General features: G+C 44.4%; 1 protein-coding gene across 1 annotated transcript in view; it reads left to right on the top strand.

Annotated features, from left to right (window-relative positions):
• The window catches only part of ace (angiotensin I converting enzyme (peptidyl-dipeptidase A) 1), a 135,852-nt gene that overhangs the window by 39,594 nt on the left and 72,286 nt on the right, over positions 1-23,972 (top strand). The window contains exons 2-5 of the mRNA XM_059638649.1: positions 760-924; positions 6,951-7,044; positions 17,160-17,303; positions 19,343-19,534. Of these exons, the coding sequence (XP_059494632.1) occupies positions 760-924; positions 6,951-7,044; positions 17,160-17,303; positions 19,343-19,534 (595 nt within the window). The remainder of the gene's footprint in view (positions 1-759; positions 925-6,950; positions 7,045-17,159; positions 17,304-19,342; positions 19,535-23,972) is intronic.

The raw sequence follows: 23,972 nt of genomic DNA on the forward strand, positions 1-23,972 counted from the left end.
TTCGTAAACAGATTCTTCTGTGAATGTTTTCTTAAGCAAGAATAGTCATTAGTAATGGGAATGCAGAACAAAGATCCCTCTACACTGTTTCCACCACCCATTCCCCTGACAGGTAGAGCACAGGATTAGATACAGAGCAAAATCTCCCTCTACACCGACACCATCAATAAGTCACAGGACAGGGACTGCATGATGTTAGATACCGAGTAAAGCTCCCGCTATTCTGTCTCCATCAAACACTCCCAGGACAAGTAGAATTATAAGAGACAGTTGAAGGATTCAGCTGACACAGCCGCAGGTTCTGCTGGTCACTGGTGACCTGTTGAGTTTCTCCAGCACTTAACTGTTTTTATTTCAGATCTCTAGCATCCAGTGTTTTGCTTTTATTCAGTTAATCAGGGTTTCCTCTTTCCAATGGCATCCAGTGATCCTCCTTCAAAATGAGTGAAGGACAGCCTTACTCAATATCCTGTCATTTAGATGTGAAACTTGAATTTATTTTTCATTCTTTCATGGAATTTAAGTGTCGGTGACGGGACCAGCATTTATTGTCCAAGCCTATTTGCCCTTGAGCAGATGGTGATAAGCTGCTTGCTTGTAGACCATGTGATGTGGGAACACTCCTACTGCTATTGGAAATTCCAGGATTTTGACCATCCCGCAAAAAGAGATGTGGTGTAACTGATAGTGGTGGAGATCAGCTCAAGTGAAGTGTGAATGTTACTGAACTAATAGGCGGTCCTATTGTTTTAAACACAGATCAATGCCTCCTTGGAAGAACAGGAATTTGTGGAAGCTTGGGCCAAGAAAGCAAAAGAATTTTACCACATCAAGGACAAGTTCAATGATACTAGCTTGACGAAGCTCATCAATAGTATTGGTGTCCTGGGCCCTGCAAATCTCCCAGCTGATGAAAGGAAAAAGGTAATTTTCTGATTATCTAAACAGCCCTGTCATCTCAGGCTTATGGTCGTTTCATTAATACCACAACTATATACTCCAAACATCAGGGTCCTCTGCAAAACAAGCTAGAAATCAATGTTGTAAATACTCAGATATCATACACAGATATCAATACTCAGTTGCTCCCTAAGAACATAAGATGTAGGAGTAGGTGTCCCAGCTTCTTCAATACCCTCCACTCTTCACTACAGCCATGATTGATCTTCTGCCTCTATTCCATTTACCTGCCCATTCTACTCATTGTTTGAATCTCTGGGACAGCAAGCATCTGTCTATCTCAGCTTTGAATATATCATCCCTTTGGTGTACTGAATCCCAACAATTCTGAGTGAAGAAATGTTTTATCTTCTCAGTACAAATTCTTTAGCTTCTCATGCTCCAGATTCCTCAACCAAGGAAAACAACAACTCAATGGCCATCAATGCAAGTACCTTCCTCCCAAAAAATTTTGAGAGTAAAAAGTGATCCCAATCCTCAGGCTTACAACTTCTTTTGCTAACTTTATAAACACTTCACTTTGATTTAATACAATTCTTTACTTAACTTGCTGCACTTCATACTTCCAAGTCCAACCCCAATCTTGTTGTCAAACCAGCTAAGCACCCGCTCCCAGGCACTCCCTCCTATACCCCCAGATGATGACCACACCACTGAACATCAAGCTGGATTGCCACTGACGCCACCTCCTCCGGAAATCACCACACCCACAGCTTCCCACCTCAGTTCCCCAACCCTGTACAGCCTACTTCTGCTTCCTTCCCAATATCCACAAACAGGACTGCACTGACTGACCCATCATTTTAGTTCATTCCTGCCCCACTGTATTGATTTCTTCCTATCTTGACTCTCGTCCCTCCTCCCTTGTTCAGTCTCTTCCCACTTACATTCATGATTCTTCTGATGCTTTGCCTCAGTTCCACAATTTCCAGTTTTCTACTACAAACAAATGGATGTGCAATCCCTCTATATGCCTGCTACCCATCAGGATGATCAGAAAACTCACTGAATTCTTCCCTGAAAAGAGGCCTGCACAATTCCTGTCTATCACCACCCTCCTCTTGTTCTCACGTTGAACAATTTCGCCACTAACTCATCTCATTTTCTCCAAGTCAAAGGTGAGGCCCTGGCTATCTGCACAAGACACAGTTGTGGCTCTCTCTTTGTGGGGCATGTGGAATATTCTATGTACCAGTCCTACCTATCTACAATTCTTTCTCTGGTACATGGATGAGATCTTTGGCCCTGCTTCCTGCTCTCATCAGAAGTGGATACATTTATCAGTTTTGCTTACAATTTCCATCCTTCTCTCGCCTTAATCTGGTCCATCTCTGAATCCTCTCTTCCCCTCCTTGACATCGCTGTTTCCATTTCTGACGATAGGCTGCTACCCGTATTCATTACAAACCTAGTGACTACCACAGTTACTTTGTATATAAATTCTCATGCCCTGCCTCCTATAAGGATTCCATTCAATTCTCCCAGTTTCTCCATCTCCATTACATCTGCCATGATGCCACCTTCAACTGGCCACCTCTGACATGACCTCCTTTCTCCTCAACTGAGAATTCCCCACTCCTCCCCATTGTGGTTTAGCCATAACTAACCCATATTCAACACTTTCACCCTCACCCTTTCCCTCCCTTTCCCGGAGCAAGGGTAGGGTTCCGCTTGCACTTCCTTTCCACTCTACTAGATTCCATATTCAAAGGATCATCTTCTGTCATTTCTGCCACATTAAGTAGGATGCCAGCTCCAAACACATCTTCTCCTCCCTCCCAATGTCAAGATCCCATAGGGACTATTCCCTCCATGCCACTCTGGTCCACTCCTCCATCCTTCCTAACATGTATCTGTATCCCCGACTCCCACCCCCTCACCCCCCCCACCCCCCCACATAGCACCTTTCCATGTGATCACACAAATTATAATATTTGCCCATTCACCTCCTCCATCCTCACTGTTCAAGGCCCCATGCACATTTTCCAGTGAAGCAGCATTTCACTTGTATTTCTTCTGATCCAATCTGCTACATTTGCCATTCACTGTGCAGTCTCCTTTACGTTGGTGAGACCAAACACTTTGTGGAACATGTCCGCTGTATCCTTAAGAATGACCCTGACCTCCCATTTGCTTACCATTTCAATACATACTTTGCTATAGCTAGCATCCCTGTCCTGGGCCTGTTACAATGTTTCCACAAAGTACAGCACATGTTTGAGGAACAACAAATCAATTTCTGCTTTGGTACTTTACAACCTTGAAGTCTCAATATTGAATTTCTACTGCGTACTGTCTATTTCCCCATTTTTTTAACGTTCTCTGCCCCAAACAGCCTTGTCTTGCTCCCCAAAACGTCAGCTTTTTGTGCTCCTAAGATGCTGCTTGGCCTGCTGTGTTCATCCAGCTCCACACTTTGTTATCCCTTGTCTTGTTCATGTCTTGTTTACTTTGCTCACAATAGAGAGGTCCTTTCACGCCATATTTTACACCCATTTTACATCTTTCTTTCTCCACCAATATGAGCAACTTTTTTTTTGACCATTTACAAAGCATCCACAGTATTTGCTATTATTACATAGTCTTCTCTTAATCAGCACAGTTGCATCACATCTTCTTTTTCATGATTTTCATGACTCAATGAAATTTAAATGCGTTGTAATTCAGGTGTTAATGCTTGGAGTGCTAGCCATCATCTGTATACTGCCGTACCTTTGAATGGAGTTTCCCAAACCAGTACAACGAACATTTGCATCACACCTTTCTAGTTTCCTTTGTTAAAATCAAAGACCCTATTTTCTGTCTGAAATGCATCACTTTGTGGAAAGTTCTATGACTTTATGGCCACAGTTCTCAGTTTTGAGAGTAACATGTTAACATGGATAGAGAATTGGCTAAGTAACAGGAAGCGGATTCAGGATAAATAGGTTGCAAACTGTAACTTGAAAAATCCTACAGGACTCTGCCTTAACTAATTATGTTGATATTAATAGCTCATATGAAGTATTGGACTGCATTGTAGCCAAATTGCCTGATGATCCAAGGACAGATGGGAAAGTAGGACTGTGAGTTGGCTCAAGGGACTGTGTTTTCAGCATGGAGTCAGGAACTAGGAATTGGGCCCTTTTCCAATGGTATGACCTTAGCTCCTAGCTGGCAGTGTCCACCAAAAGATCTACATGGGGGTGAAATGGGCATGGGGTGAGATTGAGAGCTGATCCTGCTGCAGCAAGCGTAAGGTATAGACAGAGGCAGGCAAATGCCAATTCAGAAAATGCTGCTTAGTGTTCATCCAGCTCCACAATTTGTTATCTCGGATTCTTCAGCATCTGCACTTCCCATTATCTCAAATGCCAATTCAGGTAGGTTAAACAGACCCCCTCCCTTCATCAGAGGCCTGTTAACCATCACCTGCTAATGCCACTCACCTCTATTACTCTACTCCCTAATATCCCATTCCTCCCAACGCCTCCACATTCACTTGGCCCAACATTACACCTCACACCCATGAGAGATTCAGAAGAGATTTTCCAGGACGTTGTCCGAAATGGAGAGTTTGAGTTATAAGGAGAGGCTGGGACTTTTTTCACTGAAGCACAGGAGGTTGAGAGGTGACTTTATCGAGTTTTTTTTAAAATGAGGGGTATAGACAAGGTGAATGGCAGGTTAAGTTCCCTTCATGTGGCAGATTTTGAGACTAGGGAGCGTATTTTTAAGATGAGAGGAGAAACAAGGCTTGGGGGGCAATTTTTTTACACAGAGGGTTGTTCATGCGTGGAGGCAGTGATGGATGTTGGTACAGTTACAATGTTTAAAAGACGTTTGGATATGGAGATGAATAAGAAATGTTTGAAGGGATATGGGCCAAGCTAGGCAGGTCGGACTCGTTTAGTTCAGGATGGATTGATTGGAATGAAGGGTCTGTTTCCATGCTGTATGACTCTATGACTCTATAACATACCTAACAGTATATGTGTTAGGAGTAGAAGTAGACCATTCAGTCCTTCAAACCTACTCCACGTTTCAGCACCCCATCCAGGCTCAGTCCCCATGACCCACGTGCATATTTGCACATGCCTGAACACAATGGGAAATTTAGCATATTCCAGATTTCCGTTTATGCCTAATAAATGTTGATTCCTTTGCCTAGCAATGAATCTATCTATTTCACCTCAAACTATTTAATAATCCTACCTAAACAGCCTTTTGAGCCAGTGAATTCCAAAGAGAAGAATTGATTTCTTCCTACCTTGACTCTACTGCCTCCTCATTTTATCAGCCTCTTCCCACTTATGTTCGTGATCCTTGATTATTTTAGACTACAATGCACATAAGCCTAACCTGCTCAACCGTTCCTCATAAGAAAATCCGTCCATACCCAGGATCAACCCAGTAAACCTTCTCTGGACTGACACCAATGCCAATGTTTCTTTCCTTTGATATGAAGACCCAAACTTTTCAGAGAAAGTAAGAACTGTTGATGCTGGAGTCTGAGATAACACAGTGCAGAGCTGGATGAACACAGCAGGCCAGGCAGCATCAAGAAGCAGGAACGTTTACGTTTCGGGTTGGGACCATTCTTCAGAAAACTATTCAGAATTTTCCAGCTGTGATCTAACTAACACCTTGTATAGTTTTAGCCAAACTTGACTATTTTTATACTCCATTCTCTTTGAAATAAAGGCCAACATTCCATTTGCCTTCCCTATTACCTGCTGGGCTTGTATGTTAACGTTTTGTGATTCGTAACACAAGGACTCCAAGAAAAGGTTGAGCACATTGAGCTTATACTCATTGACGTTTGGAAGAATGAGAGGTGATATTACTGAAATATGGAAGATTTGGAGAGGGTTTGCCAGCATAAATGCTGAGAATGTGTTCCCTCTGATGGAGAAATGTAGAATTAGAGGACACGGGTTCCAAATAAGGGTGCCCCTGTTTCAAGGTGGAGATGAGCAAGAATTTCTTCTCTCAAAGAATTCAAATCTTTGGGATTCATTGTCCTGGGGCACTGACTATATTCAAGGTTTAGATTGACAGACTCTTGAACAACGTGGGTGTCAATGTTTATGGGGAACAGGCGAAAAAATGGAGTATAGGGAAAGAGCAGATCAGCCAATGATGGAGCAGATTTAATGGGTTTAATGCCTCATTTTTATTTCTTCAATTCTTATAACATACTAAGAGTCTGTCCTGAAAGATATAATAACTATTGACAGCCATAAATACCAGTGACATCAAGAGGCCCTGTAGCTGTAGCTCTGTAATCCTTGTAATGTGGTCCAATCAGATTGAGAAGCACTTTCCTGTCCTTGCAACATCACAAAATGTTTTGTAGCTGATTACTTTTCAAGTATCATTGTTGTTAAAGAGGCAAATGCGACAGTTAACCAACACCAATTTGCCATACACAGAAAATTCAATCCTCTGTTTTTAATGGAGTTGATTTGTGGGAGGAATATTGGCTGGGACACAAGGAAATCTCCTTAACTTCCTTCAAGGAGTGCCTTGAGATCTTTTACTTTGGTATAAGGTGCTGACTGGATTACAGTGAAGTATCTTATCAAAAGCACCGCCCCTCTGGCAGTGCAGCTCTTTCTCAGTACCGCACTAGAAGGATAATCTAGATTACAAGTTGGAGTGGGTCTTGAACTCATACCTTTCTGACTCAGATGAAAGAGTTGTACTGATGTATGATGGAAGCTTCAACAAGAAAGCCTCGAGTCCAGTGTTTGTCCAGCATTAGCTCAGGAAAATGAGTGAAGGTACATTTCAGAAACATACCCACAAATTTGTGGGCTCATTTAGTCCATATAATTGTAGCAGCACAGAAGCTAGTGGAGGTCAAATGACATAGATCTCTGTACTTATTTCCTGTCTATAATGATCTGGGAACATTCATGTTTGTGGCTCCACTCTGCCTCCTGCAGGTGATATATGTCTCTTCCCTTGGGAGTAGAAAGTGTTGATCAATTTGTGTTTCTTTTCAGTACAACACCATCCTGAGTGAAATGGACAACATTTATTCTACTGCTAAGGTGTGTCCACCAAATCAACAGACCAACTGCTGGTCTCTCGAACCTGGTAAGTCATTCAGGGCATGAAGTGAGGGGTTATAATGTGAGAAGAAATATTGAACAGACTCACCACTGTGTGCGTATATGGTGCCCTAAAATGAGTATCCTCCTACACACCTTGAGAGCAGACTAATGTACTCACTTCTCTACTTTCATATTGTCTGTTCCATTTTCGATATTTTCTGTATTTCCTTTTTTAAAATATTTTAGGCTGAAGGTGCCAATCTGCTGGAATACACACATTGGGAAGAAAGTTTCAGTAAGGATTATGGGATATGGGCTGAGTCTTCCAGTGTTTCAATCCTTGATCCTGCTGGTAAATCTTGATCAGGAAGATTGTTCCATGTGGCGTACTGAGATGGAAGGCAGGCAGTAACTGGATCGAATAACTCATGACAGAGTACAGACGTGAGGGGCAAAATGGGTAGTGGAGTGATAATTCTGAAGATAAGGAGCTATGAGAAGGTATTGAATGGAACGTTCCAGTTGTAATGTGCATTATTGAGTGTCCATAAGATATGCCCACATCTGGCAGTGCCAAGAAGTACAAAATTAAGCATGGTCTCTAATTTTGGAGACATGAATCACAGGATAGGACACTCAAAGATTACCTGCACCCCAGTGTCAATTGTGACATTTATAATGAAGAGAGGTAAATGACAGAAAAATAACTGAAAAAAATACAGAAAATATCTGGGAATTATTAGGAGACCAAGGGATCTGTAGAATAGAGAAACTTCAATAATTCCGGATTATAAAAGTGGTAAAAAGAAGTTGACTGGAGGATTTAACAGGATTGGAAGCTGATAAATCCCTTGGAACAGATACGTTTCATCCCTAAGTGTTAAAGGTGATGACTGGAGAGATAGTGGTTACATTGCTGGTAGCCACTCAAAATCCTATACATTCTAGAAAGGAACAAAAACAAAGTCGCTGTAAAAACTCAGCAGGCCTGGCAGCATCTGTGAGGGAGAAAACAGAGTTAATGTTTTGGGTCTGGTCACGGCAGTTCTTTTGGTTTTTATTTAGATTCTAGAAAGGTTTCTGTAAGCTGGGGAGCAGCAATTGTAACTCCAATACTTTAGGAGGGAAAAAGAAAGAAACTGGACAACTACAAATCTGTCCACTGAACTTCTGTATTAAGAAAAATGTTGACAACAACCATAAAGGATATGATAACTTGACATTTGAAGAGAATAGTAAAACTGTGCAGTGTTTATATGGATTTATGACAGAAAAAGATCAATTGTTATGGAGTCAAACAGCAAAACCTTTGATCTAACCAGTACATGCAAACCCTAACCCCAACTGCGCTTGGCCAATCCCTCCAAACATTTCTTATTCATGTATATATCCAAATGGCTTTTACAAATAGTTCTCTTATAATGCAATAGTTGCATTTTTGCATGACCTCGCATTATAGGGAAATTGCTATAGAAAATCATGATACCTATACAGCAGAAAGTTTGTGTTCTACTAACAGTGTCCAGTATTCATCAATGGTGTCACAGCCAATACTCATGAACGAAACACACATTATAGCAGAACTATCTGTAAATGTAACTCGCATCCAACACTTCATCTGGAAGTTCATTTCACACATGAACCACTCTCTGTGTTAAAAGAATTGCCTCTCATGTCTTTTGTAAATCTTTCTTCTCACCTTAAAAATATGCCCCCAGGCTTAAAATCCACCAGCCTAGGGAAAAGACATCTGCAATTTACTTTATCTATACATCTCATGAAATTGTAAAACTCCAGAAGGTCACCCCTCAATTTCCTACATCCAGTGAAAAGTCTAGTCTTCCATGGTTCTCCTTATAACTCAAACTCTCTATTCCCTGCAGCATTCTGGTAAATCTCTACTTAGTAATATCAAAGACCACACGGCACCAGGTTATAGACCAACAGGTGTATTTGAAAACACTCACTTTGGAAAGTAGCACCTTTGTCAAGCTACACTCCAAAAGCTTGTGGTTTCAAATAAACCCATTGGACTATAGAGATAATGGAACTGCAGACGCTGGAGAATCCAAGGTAACAAAGTGTGAGGCTGGATGAACACAGCAGGCCAAGCAGCATAAAAGGAGCACAAAAGCTGACATTTCAGGCCTAGGCCCATCATCAGAGAGGGGGATGGGGAGAGGGTTCTGGAATAAATAGAGTGAGAGGGGGAGACGGACCGAAGATGGAGAGAAAAGGAGATAGGTGGTGAGGAGAGTATAGTTGGGGATGTAGGGAGGGGATAGGTCAGTCCAGGGAAGACGGACAGGACAAGGAGGCGGGATGAGGTTAGTAGGTAGGATATGGAGGTGAGGCTTGAGGTGGGAGGAGGGGATAGGTGAGAGGAAGAACAGGTTAGGGAGGCGGGGACGAGCTGGGCTGGTTTTGGGATGCGGTGGGGGAAGGGGAGATTTTGAAGCTTGTGAAGTCCACATTGATACCATGGGGCTGCAGGGTTCCCAAGCGGAATATGAGTTGCTGTTCCTGCAACCTTCAGGTGGCATCATTGTGGCACTGCAGGAGGCCCATGATGGACATGTCGTCTAAGGAATGGGAGGGGGAGTTAAAATGGTTCGCGACTGGGAGGCGCAGTTGTTTATTGTGAATCAAGCGGAGGTGTTCTGCAAAGCAGTCCCCAAGCCTCCGCTTGTTTTCCCCAATGCAGAGGAAGCCACACCAGGTACAGTGGATACAGTATACCACATTGGCAGATGTGCAGGTGAACATCTGCTTAATATGGTAAATCATCTTGGGGCCTGGGATGGGGGTGAGGGAGGAGGTGTGGGGGCAAGTGTAGCACTTCCTGTGGTTGCAGGGGAGGGTGCCAGGTGTTGTGGGGTTGGAGGGCAGTGTGGAGCGAACAAGGGAGTCACGGAGAGAGTGGTCTCTCCGGAAGGCAGACAAGGGTGGGGATGGAAAAATGTCTTGGGTGGTGGGGTCGGATTGTAGATGGCGGAAGTGTTGGAGGATGATGCGTTGTATCCGGAGGTTGGTGGGGTGGTATGTGAGAATGAGGGGGATCCTCTTGGGGCGGTTGTGGCGGGGGCGGGGTGTGAGGGATGTGTTGCGGAAAATGCGAGAGATGCGGTCAAGGGCGTTCTCGACCAGTGTGAGGGGAAAGTTGCGGTCCTTGAAGAACGTGGACACCTGGGATGTGCGGGAGTGGAATGCCTCATCGTGGGAGCAGATGCGGCGGAGGAATTGGGAATAGGGGATGGAATTTTTGCAGGAGAGTGGGTGGGAGGAGGTGTATTCTAGGTAGCTGTGGGAGTCGGTGGGCTTGAAATGGACATCAGTTTCTAGCTGGTTACCTGAGATGGAGACTGAGAGGTCCAGGAAGGTGAGGGATGTGTTGGAGATGGCCCAGGTGAACTTGAGGTTGGGGTGGAGGTTGTTGGTGAAGTGGATGAACTGTTCGAGCTCTTCTGGGGAGCAAGAGGTGGCGCCGATACAGTCACCAACGTAAAGGAGAAGGAGATGGGGTTTGGGGCCTGTGTAGGTGCAGAAGAGGGGCTGTTCCACGTAACCTACAAAGAGGCAGGCGTAGCTTGGGCCCATGCGGGTATCCATGGCCACCCCCTTTTTCTGTAGGAAGTGGGAGGAATCGAAAGAGAAGTTGTTGAGGGTGAGGACGAGTTTGGCTAGGTGGATGAGGGTGTCGGTGGAGGGGGACTGGTCGGGCTTGCGGGACAGAAAGAAGTGGAGGGCCTTGAGGCCATCTGCATGAGGAATACAGGTGTATAGGGACTGGATGTCCATGGTGAAAATGAGGTGTTGGGGACCAGGGAATTGGAAGTTCTGGAGGAGGTCTAGGGCGTGGGTGGTGTCACAGACGTAGGTAGGGAGTTCCTGGACCGAAGGGGAGAAAATGGAGTCCAGATAGGTGGAGAGGAGTTCGGTGGGGCAGGAACTGGCGGAGACAATGGGTCGACCAGGGCAGGCAGGTTTGTGGATTTTGGGAAGGAGATAGAAACGGGACATGCAGGGTTGGGGAACGATAAGGTTGGAGGCTGTGGGCGGGAGGTCCCCTGAGGTGATGAGGTCATGGATGGTGTTGGAGTTGTTGGTTTGGTGCTCGGGGGTGGGGTCATGATCCAGGGGCAGTCGGAGGAGGTGACAGAAAGTTAGCGTTTGGTCTCGGCAATGTAGAGGACAGTGCGCCATACTACAACTGTGCCTCCCTTGTCTGCCGGGTTTGATGGTGAGGTTTGGGTTGGAGCAGAGGGAGCAGAGGGCTGCCCGTTCTGCGGGGGAGAGGTTTGAGTGGGTGAGAGGGGTGGAGAGGTTGAGGCAGTTGATGTTCACCTGCACATCTGCCTATGTGGTATACTCTATCCACTGTACCCGGTGTGGTTTTCTCTACATTGGGGAAACCAAGCAGAGGCTTCGAGACCGCTTTGCAGAAAACCTCCGCTCGGTTCGCAATAAACAACTGCGCCTCCCAGTCGCAAACCATTTTAACTGCCCCTCCCATTCCTCAGACGACATGTTCATCATGGGCCTCCTGCAGTGCCACAATGATGCCACCCGAAGTTTGCAGGAACAGCAACACATATTCCACTTGGGAACCCTGCAGCCCAATGGTATCAATGTGGACTTCACCAGCTTCAAAATCTCCCCTTCCCCCACTGCATCAGTAAACCAGCCCAGCTCATCCCCGCCTGCCTAACCTGTTCTTCCTCTCACCTATCCCCTCCTCCCACCTCAAGCCACACCTCCATTCCCTACCTACTAACCTCATGCCGCCCCCTTGACCTGTCCATCTTCCCTGGACTGACCTATCCCCTCCCTACCTCCCTAACTATACTCTCCTCTCCACCTATCTTCTTTTCTCTCCATTTTCTGTCCGCCTTTCCCTCCCTCCCTATTTATTCCAGAACCCTCTCCCCATCCCCCTCTCTGATGAAGGGCCTAGGCCCGAAACATCAGCTTTTGTGCTCCTGAGATGCTGCTTGGCCTGCTGTGGTCATCCAGCTTCACAATTTGTCCATTGGACTATAACCTGGTGTCATGTGATTTCTGGTCTTGTCCACCCCAGTTCAAAACTGGCATCTCCATATCACAGCTTAACAATATCCTTCCTATAACAGGGTGAGTGTTAGAAAGGTTTTGGCTTCTTGAAGGCATTACTTGCAGCATTGGTAAGGGAATATAAATGGATGTGGTGTATTTACAATTTCAGACTGTTTTTGATTAGGTCCCACACACGAAGTTGGCAAATAAAATTAAAGTGTATGGGATTACTGGAAAGGTATTAGTATGAATTTGGGAAATAATTAACAGACTGAAAGCAGACAGGGTGAATGAATCATTCTCAAATGGAAGGCTGCGAATAGTGAAATACCCCAAGAGTGAGAGCTAGGCTCACAGCCCTTCACAATTTCTCAAAGATTTGTATGTGGAGATCAGTTGTAATATTTCCAAATTTGCTGAAAGCAATAAATTAGCTGGGAAAGTAAGCATCCATCCTGTTTCTGGATGAGCTTTTTTCCATCCTTGGATCACATTGACTCGATGGAGCACATGGCCATTCTGTAAAAGAGTAGGTAGCCTCCATTCTTGTTAAGATGATGCAAGGAGCCTCCAAGAAGACTTAGACAGGCTAAGTGAATGGACCAAGACATGGGTAGGTGGAATACAACGTAAATACGTGTGAAGTTATTCACTATAGTAGAAATAACAGAATTCAAAATATTTCTTTTTTGGTGACAGGTTGGGAAGTATAGGCATCCAGAGGGGTTTGGTTGTCCTTGTTGATGAGTTGCCAAAGGTTTCCATGAATATGCAGCGAGCATTAGGAAGTCAAACACAATGTTGTAATTCATTGCAAGGGATTTAAAGACAAGGCAAAACTTCAATTGTTTACAGCTTTGCTTATACATAACCTTTGGCATTATATATAGTTTTGATCTCCTTGTCTAAGGAAGATAGCAAAAGAGAATGCAAGAGAGGTACATCAGATTAATCCCTGGAATAGTGAAATTGCTTTATGAGAGAAGGTTGAGGAATCTGGACCTAGATTGTCCAGAAGTTCAAAGATTGAAAGATAATCACATTTGAAACTTACCAAATTCTAACAAGACATAGCAGGAAAGAAGGAGATAAGGAAGTTTCTGAAGAAGGGTCTAGGCCCAAAACATCAGCCTTCCTGCTCCTCTGATGCTGCTTGGCCTGCTGTGTTCATCCAGCTCTACACCTTATTATCAGGGAAGTAGATAAGGTGTCCCTTTGGCTGGTGAGAGTTAAACCAGGAGTCATTTTTAAGCTAAAGAGTTAGGCTGTTTCAGATTCACGTGAAGAGGAATTTGTTAACACAGGACAATGGTGAATCTTTGGAATTCTCTACTGCAGAAGTCTCCAGAAGCTGAACCATCAAGCAGGTTTCAGATATAAATCAATAGATTTAGAACATAGAACATAGAACATAGAAAAGTACAGCACAGTACAGGCGATGTTGTGCTGTGGAGTAATCCTAATCCAAAAATAAAATAAACTAACCTACATTCCCCTCAATTCACTGTGTCCACGTGCATGTCCAGCAGTCGCTTAAATGTCACCAATGACTCTGCTTCCACGACTACCACTGGCAAACTATTCCATGCGCTCACAACTCACCTTCCTCCTAACACCTTAAAACTATGACCCCTCGTGGCAGTCAATCCTGCCCTGGGGAAAAGTCTCTGGCTATCGACTCTATCCATGCCTCTCATTACCTTGTACACCTCAATCAGGTCACCTCTCTTCCTCCTTCTCTCTAGAGAGAAAAGTCCGAGCTCAGTCAACCTCTCCTCGTAACATAAGCCCTCCAGTCGAGGCAGCATCCTGGTAAACCTCCTTTGCACCCTCTCCAAAGCCTCCACATCTTTCCTATAATAGGGCGACCAAAACTGGACACAATATTCCAAGTGTGGTCTCACCAGGGTTTTGTAGACCTGCAACATAATCTCGTGGCTCTTAAACTCGATCCCCCAGTTAATGAAAGCCAAAACACCATATGCTTTCTTAACAACCTTATCCACCTGGGTGGCAACTTTGAGGGAGCTATGCACTTGAACACCAAGATCCCGCTGTTCCTCCACACTGCCAAGAATCCTGCCTTTAATCCTATATTCAGCATTTAAGTTCGACCTTCCAAAATGCATCACTTCGCATTTATCCAGGTTGAACTCCATCTGCCATTTCTCAGCCCAGCTCTGCATTCTGTCAATGTCTCGCTGAAGCCTGCAATAGCCCTCGATACTATCAACGGCACCTCCAACCTTTGTGTCATCAGCAAACATACTAACCCACCCCTCAACCTCCTCATCCAAGTCATTTATAAAAAATACAAAGAGCAGAGGCCCAAGAACAGAGCCCATGCGGGACACCACTCAGCATTGACCTCCAGGCAGAATACTTACCATCTACAACCACTCTCTGCCTCCCGTCAGCCAACCAATTCTGAATCCAGACAGCCAAATCAACCTGTATCCCATACCTCCTGACTTTATGAATGAGCCTGCCGTGGGGAACCTTATCAAATGCCTTGCTGAAGCCCATGTACACCACATTCACTGCTCGAAACCTCGTCAACCTGTCTCGTGACTTCCTCAAAGAACTCAATAAGATTTGTAAGGCATGACCTGCCCCTCACAAAGCCATGCTGACTCCCTTTAATCAAGCTATGCTTTTCCAAATAGGCATAGTATTGGTGGGAAAAAATATAGACAGGATAATAACGAATCTCTAAAGATTTCTGGAGTCTAAAGACATCAAGTGACATGGAGATTTAGGGAGGCAGCTGATTGAGGAGATAGATGCTCAGCCATGATCTAGAATGGTGAGGCTGGTTTGATATCACTCCACGTGATATCAAGAAGCGGTTGGAGACACTGAATACTGCAAAGGCTATGGCCCCTGACAACATTTTGGTAATAGTACTGAAGACTTGTGCTCTCAAACTTGCTGTTTCCCTGGCCAAGCTGTTCCAGTGCAGTTACAATACTGGCATCTGTGCAGCAATGTGGAAAATTTCCCAAGTATGTCCTGTACATAAAAGGAAGGACAAATCCAATCCGGCCAATTACCGACCCATCAGCCTACTCTCGATCATCAGGAAAGTGATGGAAGGTGTCAGTAACAGCGCTAGCAAGCAGCACCTGCTGAGAAATAACCTGCTCAGTGACGGCCTGTTTGAGTTCCACCAGGGCTGCTCAGCTCCTGGCCTTATTACAGCCTTAGTCCAAACATGGACAAAAGAGCTGAATTCCAGAGGAGAGGTGAGACTGATCATCCTTGATATCAAGGCTGCATTCGACTGGGTGTGGCATCAAGGAACCCCAGCAAAACTGGAATCAATGGGTATCAGGAGACAAACTCTGCTGTGGTTAGAGTCATACCTGACACATACAAAAATAATTGTGGTTATTGGAGGTCAATCATCTCAGCTCCAGGACATCTCTACAGGAGTTCTTCAGGGTAGTGTCCTCAGCCCAACTAGCTTCAGCTGCTTCACCTTCCCTCCATCATAAAGTCAGAAGTGGAGATTTTCGCTGCTGATTGCACAATGTTCAGCATCATTTGCGACTCCTCAGATACTGAAGCAGACCATGTACAAAGGATCTGGGCAATATCCAGGCTTGGGCTGACAAGTGGCAAGTGACATTCTTGCCACACAAATGCTATGACCATCACGAATAAGAGACAATCTAATCACCGCCCCTTGACATTCAATGGTGTTACCATCACTGAATGCCCCACCATCAACATCCTGAGGGTTATCATTGACCAGAAGCTCAACTGGACTCACCACGTAAACACAGTGCCTACAAGAATAGGCCAGAAGCTGGGAATATTGTGACACGTAACTCACCTCCTGGCTCCTCAAAGCCTGTCCACAACCTACAAGGCACAAGTCAGGAGTGTGATGGAATATTCCCCACTTGCCTGGATGGGTGCAACTCTAACAACACTCAAGAAGCATTGACACCATCCAGGACAGAGGAGCATGTTTGATTATCACTATATCCACAAGCATCCATTTCCTGTAGTACCAAAGCTCCATAGCAGCAGTGTGTACTTTCTACAAAATGCACTGCAGAAATTCACCAAAGATCCTCAGACAGCACCTTCCAAACCCACAATCACTTCCATCTGGAAGGACAAAAACAGCAGATACATGGGAACACCACCACTTCCAAGTTCCCCTCCAACTTGGAAATATATCGCTGTTCCTTCACTGTGGCTGGGTCAAAATCCTGGGTCAACCAACAGCAGGAGGGCTGCAGTGATTCAAGAAGGCAGCTCACCACCACCTTCTCAAGGGGAACTAGAGTTGCGCAATAAACTCTGGCCGGCCAGCAACACCCACATCCCAAAAATAAATCAATAAAAAGCCCCTGCTATCCAAGTCCTGAGATTGTTTGATGGGCACAGTGTAGAGAGTTTAACTTTGTATGAAGTCCCTTTCTGGACCTGTTCAGGGAGTGCTTGATGGGAACAGTGTATGGAGATACTGTTCTAACACTGTCAGGAGAAGGTGTGGGTGTAGCGGTATAGTAAGAGGACTGATAACCCAGAGACTCAGGTAATACTCTGTTTAAATCCATGGCTACCTCGAGAAACAAGGACAGTAGATAAATGGGAATGTCACCACCAGCTAGGTTCCCTCCAATGTCATTCATTATCCTGACTTGGAAACATAATACTATTCCTTCAACATTTCTGGCTTGAAAATCCCAGAACTTTGTCCGTCCCAGCATTGTGATGTATCTACTTCATCATGACTGCAGCCATTGAAGAAGGCAGCTCACAACCACCTTCTCAAGGTCATCTCAAAGGATGGGTAATAAATGCTGTCCCAGACACACCCAGATACCTACATCTCATGAATGAATAAAAGGAATTAATACAAAAAAAATGTGCTCTACCTGCCCTGAGGAGTGTTTGATGGGACATTAAATGGTGAACTTTATATTCTATCTAATCTGTGCTGTACTTGCCCTAGAAGTATGTGAATGGACATTGATTGCCTGAATGAGGGAGGATTTCTTTCTCCAATGCAAGCATTGTGACTTTGATGTATGTCTCTGTCTTCTGACATCCTCTAAATGCTCTAACTACATGTCTGTGGTGTTCCAGATCTTGTGGATCAATTGGCAACATCTCGGAGTTACAAAAAGCTGCTGTATGCCTGGGAAGGTTGGCACAATTCTGCAGGAAATCCACTAAGAGACAAATACACAGAATTTGTGAAAATGAGTAACAAAGCTTCTCAAATGGATGGTAAGTGACTTAACCCAAAATGACATGGATCTCACGTGACAGTCAAATCAAGTTGACTATGTCCCAGAAACAGCCTGATAAAATCCATTGTAGTCACACTGAAAATAATGGATCCAAGGTGGCTCCTTATTGCAAGTGCTATATTTTTTTTAAAACTAGACCAGACTATGTGCATTTATTCACACTCCATGGTGCATATACACCCATTCCAATCTATCCAGCTTCCATGCCTCTCATATCCAAATGCTGCAAATCATCTCCATGACCCTTTGAAGTCTCTGTTTCAACTCAGTGCCAACTCACACACTCTACCAACCACACTTTTCTTTTCCCTTCCATTGCTTTTCACCTATAATCCAGCATGGACATACTCATGGGGCTTCCTGACATAAAGCAACATTATAAGTTTATTGGTGATGTCTCTATGCAAACACAAAAGCATTCACTTTATTTTAAAAGATCCAATAGATTGGAATTGCTTCAATGAAACCCTTATAGAAACAAACATTTCACTTCGGTACTCAATAACTTACAAAGAAAAAAAATTAACTCATGTACTCCATCCATCATGTCAAAGATTATTTCCATTCAATAGCAGCTGGAGAGACACTCCTTTCCGGAAACTATCAAAAGAAATTTGTCTTGCAAAGCACAATCCTAGATACTTTGAAATAGCCAGCATTGAATTTTAACTTCTCTCATTTATTTGGACAGTTTCAATTTTGCCAATCCTCTTATGACTTTATGTAATCTTCATGCACAAGCACACTATTACCTAAATTGAAAGGGTACAGACTCCTGCAAAAGTATCCCAATGGAGTGCCTTCCTTCTCTGAAAGGTGACTAATATGAAACATTCTTCCATCCCTCAACTCTTAGATTCCTTCCATCCTCCTCAGCCCCACACACTGCCCATGACCAACCCATGCTAATACATGAAACCTCATTTCTTCTACCAATCCCTCATGGATCCTACATTCCAATGCCAAGTTAGTGCTTACCTCTACTCCTCACGCTTTCCTCCTCTACTTACTGTACCAACTCATTGAGCATTCACAACTACCCAAAGGAGAAAAAAAAATACTTCTGTTATTTAAATTTCTATTTTTTGGACCACACTATATTGAAGAATCACTGTCATTCACAAATAAACATTTTGACACTTCTGAACATTTATTGACACTTTTTGACAGTCAACATTTGTTAGCAGATTTGACAACTTGGACAGTCCCAAAGGTTATATGAACCTTTGACACATAATCTACTGCCTAATTAGTAGTCTCATAGGGCATCTGACCCCTTCCTTCAAAGGCTACCTGACTCACCTCCGCAAAATTGATCTGTAAGTGCACTCCAAAAGTGTCCCAGGATCACATCAACGGGGATATGTACCTCAGCTGTCCAAAGAGGCTCCCTGCCCACAAAAAATAAGTACACTGGGAACAATCCAACTCTAATAATGTGATTTAATCTCCACAATCCAGATTAAAGATACCAGGAATTCCCAAATCCTACTTCAGTGGAGTTATCAATTCATCTATATGACCCACCATATCCAAGAACGGTGAACTATGGATCACCTCCAATTCTGCCCCCATGAGAACGAAAAATGCCAGCTTCAGGGACATGGCTTGGGATTCCGGACCATTTCCAACAACTTTCTCTGCAACAGAGGCATCATCTATTGTAGGAAAAGTCAGGGCTCGTCCATCCATTTCATTGTTTTAAATGATAAACATGTTCAACGCTAATTTAAATCATTCTGCTTCTTGTACAGGCTCTGGATTCCCATCCTAAAATTTTTCACCCCTCTCCCTGTCCTCTTTTAAGAAGACTCTATTAATAACAACCTCTCCGCCTAAGTTTTGCTTACCCGTGCTATTACCTCTTCATGTTGCTCATTGTCAACATGCTGACTGTCCCTTAAAACATTTTGGAGAATTTAAATTAAGTGAATAGCATTGTATAAATGCAAATTGTTCTTGTGGTATGAAACCATGCTCAGCCTTGCAGTGACACTCAATTGGCTTTGTTTGCAGGGTTTAAAGACACAGGAGAATACTGGAGATCATGGTATGATTCACCAACATTTGCAGATGACCTCGAGAAGATCTATGACCAGCTCAAACCACTGTACAATAACCTTCATGCCTTTGTGAGGAGGAAGTTATATCAGAGATACGGACCCAAATACATCAATCTGAAAGGACCAATACCTGCACATCTATTGGGTAATTGGTAACAAATTTAAATATTTCACATGAGATAACAAGTTGTGGAGCTGGATGAACACAGCAGGCCAAGCAGTATCAGAGGAGCAGGAAAGCTAACATTTCAGGTCTGGACCCTTCTTCAGAAACGAAGATCCCTTCTGAATTGATCTGAAGTTTAAGCAAACCTTCCAATTGCTTAGAAGCCCCAGAGACGAAGCATTAAGAAAAGAAAGGAGCTCTGAGCCACAACCTGGAAAAGTATTAAAGGGCAAAATACTGCTGTTGAATTGAAAGTCGATGCATAAAATTATAAGAGACAAGAAAGGCTGCAGATGCTGGAAGCCAGAGTCTATAGGTGTGAGGCTGGAAAAGCACAGCAGGTCAGACAGCATCTGAGGAGTAGGGAAGTCAATGTTTCAGGGAAGTCAATGAAACACTTCATCTGGACTTGGGAGGGAGAGGGGAGCCGAAACATAAATAGAGGAATGGGGGTGGGGCTGGTGGAAGGGTAATTGAGATGATAATAGGTGGATGCAGGTAGGGGTTTGTTGTGGTTGGTCTGTGGGAATGGTGGAGCAAATAAGTGAGTAGGAAGATGGACAGGTTAGGTCAGGTCAAGAGGGAAGGGGCTAGACATGGAATAAGGCTGAGGACTTTGAAGCTGGCGAAGTCAATATCAAAGCCATTGGGCTGTAAGCTTCCAAGCCGAAAGGTCAAGTGTATATTGATACTCTTAGAATGGATGAGGCCAAGGATGGACATGTCAGCCGGGGAGTGGGAGGGGGAGTGAAAATGGATGATAACAGGAAGTTCAGGTTGGTTCGTGCAGTTGGCCCACAAACTGGTCCCTGAATTTGCGTCTGTTCCCCATGATGTAGAGGAGGCCACATCGGGAGCAATGGATACAGTAGATCAGGTTGGATGAAGTGCAGGTGAATCTCCGCCAGATTGGGAAGGATTGTTTGAGGCCTTGGACAGAGGTGAGAGGGGAGGTGTAGGGGCAGGTTTTGCACCTCTTGCGGTTGCAGAAAAGGGTACTGGATGTGTGGAGGATTTGGTGGGGAGTGTAAAGCTGACGAGGGTGCCATGGCATGAACAGTCCCTGCAGATGGTGGACAGTGGTGGGGAAGGAAATACGTTTTTGCTGGTGGGGCCTGATTGTAGGCGTTGGAAACGTTGGAGAACGATGTGATGGATTTGGAGGTTTGTTGGAGGGTATGTGAGGACTAACGGGACTCTGTCTTTATTGTTGTTGGGTGGAGGGGGTTTGAGGGCAGATGTGTGGGAAATGAAGGAGATGTAGTTGAGGGCATCCTTAATTACAGAGGAGGGGAAACTACAGCCTCTAAAGTAGGAGGATATCTGGGATATCCTGGAGTAGAATGCCTCATCCCGGGAGCAGATGCAGTGGAGGTGGGAGAATTAAGAGTATGGGATAGCATTTTTGCAGAAGGGAGGGTGAGAGAAGGTGTAGTTAAGGTAGTTGTGGGAGTCAGTGGGTTTGAAATGGATGTCAGTGGTGAATCAACCTCTGGAAATGGGGACGGAGAGGTCCAGGTCGGGGAAGAAAGTGTCAGAAATGGTCCAGGTGAGTTTGAGGGCACGGTGGAAGGTGTTGGCAAAGTTGATGAACTGCTCAAGCTCCTCACGGGAGCATGACGCAGTGCTGATACAGTCATCAATGTAGTGGAGAAAAAGGTGAGGAATGGTACTGGTGTAGTTGTTGAAGAGGGGCAGTTCTGCGAATCCTACAAAGAGGCAGGATTAGCTCGGGCCAATGCAGGTGCCCATGACCACCCCTTTGGTTTGTAGGGAGTGGGTGGAATGGAAGGAAAAATTGTTCAGAGTGAGGACTAGTTCAGCTAAGTGAATGACAGTTTCATTGGAGGGTGTCTGTTTGGGCCTATAGGAGAGGAAGAAGCAAAAGACTTTTAAGCTCTCCATGTGGGAAACACAGGTGTACAGGGACTGTACGTCCAAGATGACGATGTTGGGGAACAGGGAATTGAAAGTTTTGGAAAATGTAGAGGGCATGGGTTGTGTAAGTAGGGAGTTCCTGAACCAAAGGCGAAAGAAATAGCATTGTATAAATTGTCTAAATATGGTATCCCAGTGGAGGAAGGAGTCCAGCTGAGGGAAACAACCTTTCAGCAACTACTCTGCGGCACATTCTTCCAAAAACCTACTTTAATGAAATCCCCTTTTATTTTCACCATAATGCAAATGTACGATTTTGAAGTAGAGATCATCATTCCCCGCTCAAACCTATTCCACCGTTTTGTAAGATCCAGGCTATTCTGATTATGTCCTCAAGCCCACATTCCCATCTAACCCCAATAGTCTTTGACTCTTTTGTTAGTTAAGAACCTATTTATCTCTGCCTTTGCTTTCACCACCGTCCAAAGCAGAGAGTTTCTCAGACTCATGCCCTTTCAACAGAAAAGATTCTTTCAATACTCACTTGGTCAAGTGCCTTCAGGAGTGTGTATATTCTAGATCCCCTCTCATTCTTCTAAGTTGCAGTGCTTATCATAAAATCCCTCCAGTGTGGAAGGGTGCCAAAGTGTCCACGTCTACCCTGCAAAAACATGCTACTCAGACCCCTTCCCCTACCATATCCCTGTAATCCTGCATATCCCATGGCCCATCCACCTATCCTGCACATGCTATGGGTAACTTAGCACGGCCAATCCCCCCAACCTACACATCTTGGGACTGTGGGAGGAAACCAGAGCCTCCCATATCAGTTCAATCTTTAGGCCAGGCAGCATAACAGGAGCAGCAAAGCTGACGTTTCGGGATGGGTCCTTCTTCTGAAATAGGGGAGGGGAACGGTGCTCCAAAGTAAATGGGGGAGGGCAGTGATAGCAGGTAGATAGTGGAGCAGATAGGTGAGAGAGAAGAGTGACAGGTCAAGGAGGTGGGGTTGAAGCTAGTAAAGGTGTGTGTAGGTAGGAAGTGGGGATGGGGATTGGTCAGTGAGGTGGAAGGAGCAGATCAGTGGGAGAGAAGATGGACAGGTCAAGTAGTAGGGGATAAGGGGAGGGCTGGCCTAGGTATGAGGTTGTGGGCGGGGAGATTTTGTCCACATTGAGACCATTGGGTTGTAGGCTTCCATGGCGGAATATGAGGTGCTGTTCCTTTAGTTTCCAGGTGGTATCATTGTGACACTGGAGGAGGCCCAGGATGGACATGTCATCCAGGGAGTGGGAGGGAGAGTTGAAGCGGCTCGTGACTGGGAGCTGTTGTCGTTGGTCACAAACCGAGCATTGGTGCTCCATAAAGTGCTCTCTGAGTCTTTGTTCCGACTGTTCTGAGGAAGGTTCACTGGACCCGAAACGTTAACTCTGTTTTCTCCTTCACAGCTGCTGCCAGACCTGCTGAGTTTTTCCAGCAACTTTGTTTTTGCTCCTAAAAAAATTGAGGTCTTCTGTGCCCTTGATGCCACTTTCTTTCCCATTTGGTTTTGTACTGTCACCAAACTTGGACACATAACATTCCATCATTCCATCTAAGCCATCAATATGACATGCAAAATTCTGAATGGACCTCTCAGTTTTTAAATTTAATGTTGCTCTCACAGTCTGGCCACCTTCTGTGCAGCCACAAAATTGTATTCCTCGCTCTGTCCTATTACTCTAATTCACTTTGTATGGTATGGTCTGCCTGTACTGTGTGCAAAACAAAAGTTTTCATTGTACTTAGGTACATGTAATAATAATGAGTCAAATCGAAAATCAAATCAAATAGCTAAAGCTTCAGCACTGATCTATATGGCACCCCTTGATAACAGTCCACCTAACTGGAAATCGACTAATTCTATGTTACATCTTATTGAATGCCTTTTGGAAATCCAACATATTAATATCTACTGGGGATAGAGATAATGGGAACTGCAGATATTGGAGAATCCAAGATAACAAAGTGTAGAGCTGGAAGAGCACAGCAGGCCAAGCAGCATCTTAGGAGCAGAAAAGCTGATGTTTCCTAGACCCGGGTCTAGGCCCGAAACATCAGCTTTTGTGCTCCTAAGATGCTGCTTAGCCTGCTGTGTACATCCAGCTCCACACTTTAATATCTACTGTCTCCCCTTTATCTACTGCAAAACAGAATCCTCAAAGACTGTCTAAGATATTTGTCAAACACGATGTCCTATTCATAGAACCATGTTGACTCTGCCTAATGATATCATAATTTTTCAAGCGTCCTCTTACTGACTACTTCTTGGGGAATAGATTCTAGTATTTTTCTGACAACTGATGTCAGAATAAGCAACCTGTAGTTTCCTATTTGTTTTGCCTTTCTTCTTCCTTGAATTATGTTGTCGCATATGCCATCTTCCAAACTGCAAGGGTCTTTGCAGGACATAGGCAGTATTGGAAAATTTTGCTGACCCCCTCCAATGTCTCAGCAGCTACATTCTTTAGAACCTTCAGATGCAAGCCCTAATTTGAAC

The sequence above is a fragment of the Stegostoma tigrinum genome, chromosome 31 (genome assembly GCF_030684315.1).
Source record: "Stegostoma tigrinum isolate sSteTig4 chromosome 31, sSteTig4.hap1, whole genome shotgun sequence".
Lineage (NCBI taxonomy): Eukaryota > Metazoa > Chordata > Chondrichthyes > Orectolobiformes > Stegostomatidae > Stegostoma > Stegostoma tigrinum.